Genomic DNA, 9,059 nt, shown 5'->3' on the forward strand with positions numbered 1-9,059 from the left:
AAGCCAGCCATAATTTGCCCCCACCTCTCCCCAGTCACCTTCATTTATTTCCCCTTTTCTCCATAACAGCAGTTCCCAAGCAGGGGCAATTCTGACCCCCTGGGAACACTTAGCAACATCTGGAGACCTTTTTTGAGGAATACCACTTTCCCAGTGGGTAAAGGACAGGGCTTTTGGCACCCACAGTGCCAACTCCCTGTTCAATTCCAGGCTTCCTGTTCCTAGGCTATGCCACCTCTCTACCTCTCCTCAGAATTTTTCACCAGAACCTGGAATGTTCTCTCTTTTCCTACTATCCACGCCTTATTTATCCTCAAACCACTTTCTAAGTCTCCAGCTCATGGCTTTCAATACCATCTACAGGCTGATTGATTCTCCACCAGAACCAATCTGAGCTCTAGATTCCCTTATTTCCAACTGCCTCTGGACATTCCAGTATGTCCTATTTAATACATCCAAATCTGATCTGCTGGTTCCCCATCACCACCAAAAAAAAAAAAAAAACCTGTTTCTCCTCAAATGAGTATCCAGCACCAGCAATCTCTGAGCTGCTCAGAACATGCAGCTGGGAGTTATTCTTGAATCCCCCACTGCCTCTGTGCCCTCCCCCAAATCAAGACTCAGCAAATCCTGTCAAGAGGCTGCCGCAGCCGGAGCGGAGCCGGAGCGGGAGATCTGGGGGCTGAGGCAGGAGGATCATGAGTTCAAAGCCAGCCTCAGCAAAAATGAGGCACTAAGCAACTCAGTGAGACCCTGTCTCTAAATAAAATACAAAATAGGGCTGGGGGTGTGGCTCAGTGGTCCAGGGCCCCTGGGCTCAATCCTCAGTAAACCCCGCCCCCACACACAAAAAAAGAGGCTACGGCAGACACATATCAACTGTCTACTTCTCCATCTCCACCCACCACCGCTTCTACCTGGAAGGTCACAATGCCTCACTGGTGACAGACTGCCTCCTTGCTCCCATTCTACACACCTGTTCAGCACCCAGAATGTCCACTTTGCATTTTAATGAGATCATGCCAGAGCTCTGTCTAAAACCAGCAACAGCCACCCCTTTGCTCTTAGAATAAAACCTAAACCCCCCAGGTCAGCCTCCAGGTGCCATATGACCTGTCCTGATGCCTGCCTCCTTCCCACCTCTGTCCCCTCTACTGGCTCTCTGAGCTGCAAACAAGGCTGTCAGACTTTTAAAAGCACCCCCAGTTCTTTCCAACTATAGAACTTTTCACACTCATCTTTTATTTCTCCTGCCCAGTCACACGCATTATTCCTTCTCATACACCTTATCTTTTTCTTCTTAGCTCTTATCCTTTTTTTATATTTATTTTTTAGTTATAGGTGGACACAATATCTTTTTTATTTTATTTTTATGCGGTGCTGAGGATCGAACCCGGTGCCTCATGCATGGTAGGCGAGCGCTCTACCTCTGAGCCACAACCTCAGCCCGCTCTTATTTTTTTTTTAACCTTTTTTTTTTAATATTTATTCTTTAGTTCTCGGTGGCAGACACAACATCTTTGTTTGTATGTGGTGCTGAGGATCGAACCCAGGCCACACGCATGCCCAGGCAAGCACGCTACCGCTTGAGCCACATCCCCAGCCCCGCTCTTATCATTTTTAATTTCACATTTATCAGTGTTCACTGGTTAACGTCAGCCTCCTCCGTGGCAAGGTGCATAAGGGAAGGAGCCATGCCACCTTTTACCTTTTTACCTTTTAACCATCCCCATACCTTTTGTTTACCACTAACACCACACAGTGACTAGCACCGTGTGTTCAGAGAACATGGAGCTGGAACTCAAATCTGTAGACGCTTAATTGCTGATAATGAATGAAAAGGATGAATGAATGAATCTTCTGCTTCTTGCCCCTCTCTGAACTCCCACTGAACTGTCTCTCAGTATACTTAAAAATAGCTTCCTTAAAATAAGGTAAATTCTGAGGGCAAGAATCTGGTCCTAAATCTTCACACTTAATCCTTTATCCCCATCCCTCACCTAAACACAATAACTGTGCATTTAACAGGGCTTAAGTTAGCTGCAATGTCTTCAATGTGTCTCGTGTGCTGGGAATATGTTTCCATGTGCTAGAAATTTCATCTTCAATGCAGGTGTCGAGACCTTTAGGAGGTGCTTAGATCATAAGGCTTCTGTCCTGGTAGAAGGGTGAATGTCATCATCACACAAGTGGGTTAGTTATCAAGGGACAAAAGTATGGGTTTGGCCTCCCCCTGATCTTACTCTCTTCCTTCTACCTCTCTCACAAGACAAGCGCTCTCACTCTCTGTCCTTCCATCTTCTGACATGGATAATGAAACAAGAAGGCCCTCACCAGAGGTGGGACTTCAGACTTCCCAGCCTCCAGAACTATTAAGAAATAAAAATGTGTTAAGTTACCCAGTTTGTGGAATTGTCACAGCAGCAGAGAATGAACTAAAACGTCAGCAAACACGGAGCTCTATAGTTGCCCCGTGTATTTCTATCCCCCAAGTAGTCCTCTTGGAATATTTCTTATAATGCTCACATTTCCCCTTTACTAAGGTGCATTTATCAACTCAAACCTTACTGGCGAGAGATCCATACATTTACATATGCATTTACACTGTTTTTAAGAAGACTTAAAAGTACCTGAGCTTGAGGAGCCATGGCACACATTTGAATCTAGCTGCGGGATGATCTTATTTTCCTACAGTTCACAACCACAGTCTCAGAGGGGGAAGATGCTACACGTTTTGGCACGTCCACTCTGCTTGCTGAAGTTTTATGTTGAGAGCTATCTTTTCAATGGTTGTACTGATGAGGCCACCCCAGGCCCAGGATTCAGTGTGAACCTCAGCAGGGCAATGAGTGGAGATTGGAACTCTGATTCTGCTCCTCCACCTAAGTCTGGGGGTGAGCCTTGGTCCCCTCATCTGGAAAGGCCGGGGCCTAGTCATACCACATCCAAGGCTGCTTCCAAGTCTGCAACCTCAGGATTCCACCACGTTCCTTTCTCCTTCAGAGATCTGGAACGTTACTAAAACTCAAGTGACAACATGTGACAGACAAGGGAACTGATCGGGAAGAGATGTCCATTCTGTCACAAATCTAAACGTGACCTACACAATTTCATTTTTCCCTACATTTCAAATGAATTCAGGGGACACCCTGAAGTCAGACTGCTTTGGGGGAAACACTGATATAAAAGCATACTAAAAAGCTTTACACAGGGGCTGGGGCTGGGGCTGGGGCTCAGTGGTAGAGCGCTCGCCTAACGTTGTGTCAGGCACTGGGTTTGATCCTCAGCACCACATAAAAATAAATAAATAAATAAACAAAACAAAGGTATTGTGTCCATCTACAACTAAAAAAAAAAAGCTTTACACAAACCAGGAAATTTAACATCATTTGTTTACAGCATATCATCAGAGCTCCCCAGCATGAGTCCATGGAAAAATAGGGTGTGACACTAAGCAAGTGTAATCTTGATTGCTAGGCTGTTGGACTTAACTCATTTATGCACTTCTGCTTCAAAAGTCTGATTAATAAGAACCAAGCATTAAGGTGCAAGGGAACACATATGGGGAAAAAAAAAAATTCTTTTAATCAATTACTTCTTGTTTATTGCAAATTTGGAAGAAGTCCCCATAGTTCTTTTATCAGTAGATCACTCTGTTCCTAGCTGTTCTTTGAGAACATGCTTTGAAAATTGCTGATATAAAACTCACCTTTCTTGCTTGAAAGATGCCTAGCCATGTTTTTTTTTTTACTTGTTGCAAAAGGGCACTGAGAACTAGAAATCAAAGAGGATCTGCAAGAATCTGGAGCACCCATGCCCCTATTAAAGTGAGAGCAGTAAGTAGATTTCCCCTTAAAATGGCACAGACTAGTATAGAGGTTCAACACTATATGTTTACTTTCACTGTTTTACCAAGAAAACAACTGACATAGGGTCAAATCCAAGTTTTCCCTTCGTGCTGCTGCAAACACATGCACAGGCAAAGGCCAGAGTAGCAAGACAACCCCGGATGGAGAGGGAAAAAGGAAGGAAAACTGCGGAAGAGGCTGGAAACATTCCTCCAACAGTTTCTCAACCTCAGCACTATTTACATTTGGGGCTGGATAATTCTGTACCAGAGGGGTTGCCCTGAAATGTTCTGTGACATCCCTGGAATTTACCCACAAGATGCCAGCAGCATCTCCACCCTAGCTGTGACAACCAAGTATGTCTCCAAAGACAGGCAAGTGTCCCCAGGGGTAGGGAGGGAGAGGTGTGGAGGGAAGCAAAAGTGCCCTGGCTGAAAATCAGTGCTTTAAGAACAGAAGAAAACACCTGTTTAAAAAAAAAAAAAAGAGTGAGTGAGAGAGAGAGAGAGAAAAGGATATAAATGACAGCTACAGAAGTTTCTTAAAGCATATCAAGGTGGGGCCACTCAACTTGTTTCATTCTGGGATATGAAAATCCAACTTTACCACCACCTAGCCCAGCTCAGACCAAAACACCATTAACCTGGCAAGCTCCTCACGCCCAAATCAATGTGGTTAGAAAGCAAGTAGGAATTCTACTTGAAAACCTTGCAGAGAGAAGCATTAGGACTTAGGAACATTTTCAGATGATTAAAGCACATTCAAAGACAGTGAATGCTCTTCTGGACCTCAAGGCAAACTACCTCAAAATGGCAAATTGGTTTTATCTCCTCTGCCAACAATAATCAACTGGTGGTGGCTGCCTAGACACCAGAACTGAGCAGGATGCTGAGTTCAGGATGCTGAACAAGAGTATCAGAATCTTTATCAATATCTGCCACAAGCAGGCAAGGGAGATGGGGACAGGGAGCCTCATGCCCATCTCCTTGGGGTTCCATGTTCTTTATACTCAAAATAATGCTCGTCAAGTTTGGCTAAAATAAAAGATTTGAGGGGAAAAATAAAAGTCACAAATCACCACAGTGCCACCAGGTCTACCTAACTGAATGGAAAAGAGAGAAAGACAGAGAAGGAGAGGAAAAAAATCCGATCACATTGCTCTCTTATTAAAAATTGGCTCTGGAGGGCTGGGGATGTGGCTCAAGCGGTAACGCGCTCGCCTGGCATGCATGCGGCCTGGGTTCGATTCTCAGCACCACATACCAACAAAGATGTTGTGTCCGCCGAAAACTAAAAAATAAAATGTTAATTAAAAAAAAAATCGGCTCTGGATTCTCAACTTCCAAATGATAACTCAAAACCAGCCTACACAGCCACTCACAACCCCTTATAACATGGAGGGAGCTTTCTGCACCCCACGGCTCTCCATGATACAACCAGCCATTAAACATGTTTCCCCCCCAAAATACACACTCTTCTAGGCCAGCCCCGCCACTTCTCTGCCCAGCAAGTTTCTAGTCATCCTTCAGAACACTGTTCCAGTCACCTTTTCTGTACTGTTTACTTTTCCTCTGAGCCTGCTATTCAAAGTATGGTCCTTGGGCCGCACTATCAGTATCCGCATCACCCCAGGGCTGGTTAGAAATAAATGCAGATTCCCAGGCCCCGCTCTAGTTCTACTAAATCCCCATGTAAATTACGAGTGTGAGTTGTGTGCAAGTTAAAGTGTAAGAAGTGCTATCTCAGGGAATTTGCCAGCCCTGGGCTCAGTGCTGCTGAGGCACTTTAGTGTGGCGTTCATGAATCCACTCCTCAGAGACAGGTACTGTGTCTTCCTCAAAAGATGGTGCCTGGCACACATCAGGTGAGGCTCTCTCATGGGATGCATAAGAGGCAAGCGCTTCCTCCACTCATCTCCTCCACGAAGGCAGGGAAACTCAAATGCCCACATTCCAGCCTCTGTGGAGTCATGGTTATAGTCAGTGAGATGCAGCAGAAGCCTGCTGCAGGGGCTTCTGGAACAACTTCTATTACCCCAATGACTTCCTGCCTTCCTGGGTAGAATGTAGGGTATTGCAGCTGCCATCATCAGGCAACCATGAGGGACAGGCATGAGACTAAAAAGCCAATAATATCTAAGAACAATAGGGTGGGAAAACAGAAATGGTGCAGGTCCATTGAACCACCTCAGAACCATCCACCCCAGAACTCCCATATGAGCTAATTGAGCATTTCTACTGCTAAGGCACTCTCACTGGGGACTGTTCTACCTTGTGCAGAATGCATTCCCAACTGATGGAGTAAAACTTCAGTAAATGGGAGGTGAATAAATGAATGCCGAGTAAAATGTAAAGGTTCAGAAGATGACGTTTTTTAAAAAATACAGGTCCTCTAAGAATCTGCTCTACTTTGCCAAAGCATGACTATGAAGTCTCTGCACTTTTAGAATTATTGACCCATTTCTGTTCATAGCTTAATGGATAAAAAAGTGAACATGACCTCATAAAAAGTAATGGAAATGACCTCCAAGAATCCATCCAACTTTGCCAAAGTTGCCATCAATCAGTCCCTGCACTTGCAGACTTATTAACCCACTTCTGCTCACAGCTTCATGGATTAAAAAAAAAAAAAACGAACACCGTATTATAAAAGGCAATGAAAATCTTCATATGCTAAGATGCTGTAGAAACTGACTTTCACATTTTGAAAAAGACCAGAAAACCAAACTTAACACCACACTCTGGCCTTGAAAAGTTTCAAGTGCTATGGCTGTTTACAGGCAGCTCTAAGCAAAGAGCAGGAAACACAAAGAACCTACTACAATAGCCAGCTGGTGGCCATTCTCCTACCTTCTAGAGATCTCTCATACAGAACTCTCTTTTTTTCCAGCCCTTAGCTCACTGAAGTATTTCCATTCAAATTTTCAAGATCAAACAGCAACCACTTTTTCTTGAGAAAAACATTACTGGGCAACATAAAAAATACAAGTAAAAAGTATTAAAAGGAAAGGGATGCACACCAGCAGTACTGCTTCTCAGCAAGAAAGCAGGACCTTACCCAAGTGCAGACTCCTCGGCCAGATCACCATTTTTATATTGTAATCAAATCATTTACTTAATAAATGTATTTTAGAAAGAAACTTGATCGAACCAATGGAAAACCAGCACCACTTGCCATAAATAGAAAAGACAAATGAAAAAATAAGCCCAATAAAAACATGACTTTATTAAATCTAACTACCGCTGCCTACCAAAGCCTCTTGAAGGTTGTTCCATCTTTAAAGGGTGGACATGGGGGATTGGAAGAGATGTTACAAACAGGCTAATATCAAGCTGCAACTTTCGCCTCCACAGGATCAGGATATAAAGAGAACAAAAAGGAACTGATTTCCTCACAATATGACTTCATTCTATTTAATACCACAACAACATCCCACCTAAAAGTGTCCCTTACACAATTGCAAATCATCTTCCCCTTCTGCTTAAAATAAGAGCCTAATTCCATAATGCAGCCTAAATGGCCCTTCACCAACTGGGCCAAGCTCATGGCTGAGGTCTTAAATCTCCCCCTCACTATACCAGTAGCCACACCAGCAGACAGCAAAGAGGACCCAAAGCCACCTCCCCCAATTTAAAGTAGACTGCCAGCTCATCAATCACATCACCAGGTGATGCTTTCTTCAAACACTATCTATCTGATATTATCTTCTTAACTTATTAAAGTGTTTAATAACTTTTTTAAAAAACGCATGGTACTAAACAACTGAAGCACTTAACATAGGTAGATTGACTACTATTTAGTATCAATCTGTAAGTCAAAAATGGGTAATTTCCAAGTGTCCAACCTAACGCATCAACTAGTATGCTATAAATTGGTAACCAGATTGGGGGGAAAAAAATAATAAGTGGCACAGACATGGCAAGTTACTTGCTGAGAGTCATACCACTACTAAGTAGCAGAACCAGGATTTGAACCCAGTTCAACATTCCCTGACCCATTATCAACTCCCAAGTTCCATAAAAGCTTTGCTCAGGGCAAAAAATCCCTCCCCAGTGCCTAACTCAGGACCTGGCACACACGCAGTGGGCTCTCAATACACCATGATGGATGGCCGGACAGATGAACAGATGGGTGGGAGGGAGCGATGATGGGATGGATGGATGAACGCACGAAAGAGTCTCCCTTGCAATCGGGGTGCGGGTCACGGTCACGCGCCCCGACCGCCCTAAGCACCCGGTGCAGAAGTGGGCCGGCCGGAGGAGCCCCGGGAACACTCGGGCGGCGGATGCTCCCGGGGCCCGGGCGCGGCGCGGCGCGCGGCTCACCTTGAAGTCGCGGCTGTGCTGCGGGGTGTACTCCAGGGTCCAGAGGGCGCGCACCAGGTGCGCCAGCTGCTCGGTGACCTCGCCCTGGCCCTGCGCGCCGCGTCCCGAGGGCTGCTCGGGGTCAGGCGAGGGCTCCGGCCGCCCCGCCCGGTACTGGCCGAGCGCCAGGTACTCGGCGAAGAGCTCGGTGTTGCTGAGGCACTGCAGCGTGGCGTTCATGAAGCACGTGTTGCCGTGGTTGCGGAGCCCCGCCACTCCCGGCACCGGCTCGGCGGCGCAGGCGGGCGGCGCGGGCGAGGCGGGCGGCGGCGGGCAGGGCGGCGGCGTGGGCGCGGCGGCCGGCCCGGGCGGGAAGCAGCTGCGGAGGCCGCCGCGGTCCGGGGCGGCGCCCTCGGAGCTGAGGTGCGAGAGCGTGGACAGCGTCTTGAGGACGCGGCTCATGAAGCTGCCCACGGAACGCGCCGAAGAGGGCGAGGAGGGCGCGGCCGGCCCGGGGCCCCCCGCGCCGCCGCCGCCCGCGCGGCCGCTCCGGAACAGCCGCTTGCTGAAGGAGCGCTTCTCCTTCCCGCCCGCCGCCGCCACCGGCGGCCCGGGCCCGGGCGCCGTTACCTTGGACATGGCGGCGGCCGCCGACGCTCATCACCGCGCCCGCCCGCCCGGCCCGGGACCCCGCCACGGCCGCCGGCGCATCCCGCCGCGCCGCGCCTCACCGGGCCCGGGGGCTCGACGCCCCACACACCTCAGAGCGCCGCCGAGCCAGCCAGCGAGCGAGCAGCGGCCGGCGGGGCGGGCGGGCGCGCGCGCGGTCCGCCCAGCTGGGCCGCTCACGTGACCGCCTCTCAGCGCCGCCCGCCCGGGACTGAAGCCGCGCCGGCCGCCATGTTGA

At 47.9% G+C, this 9,059-nt stretch overlaps 1 protein-coding gene across 1 annotated transcript in view; it reads right to left on the reverse strand.

Annotated features, from left to right (window-relative positions):
• The window catches only part of Usp31 (ubiquitin specific peptidase 31), a 72,640-nt gene extending 63,849 nt beyond the window's left edge, over positions 1–8,791 (reverse strand). The window contains exon 1 of the mRNA XM_027948634.3: positions 8,174–8,791. Coding sequence (XP_027804435.3) covers positions 8,174–8,791 — 618 coding nt within the window. The remainder of the gene's footprint in view (positions 1–8,173) is intronic.
• Between the last annotated feature and the right edge of the window lie 268 nt (positions 8,792–9,059).

Source organism: Marmota flaviventris, chromosome 19, assembly GCF_047511675.1.
Source record: "Marmota flaviventris isolate mMarFla1 chromosome 19, mMarFla1.hap1, whole genome shotgun sequence".
NCBI lineage: Eukaryota > Metazoa > Chordata > Mammalia > Rodentia > Sciuridae > Marmota > Marmota flaviventris.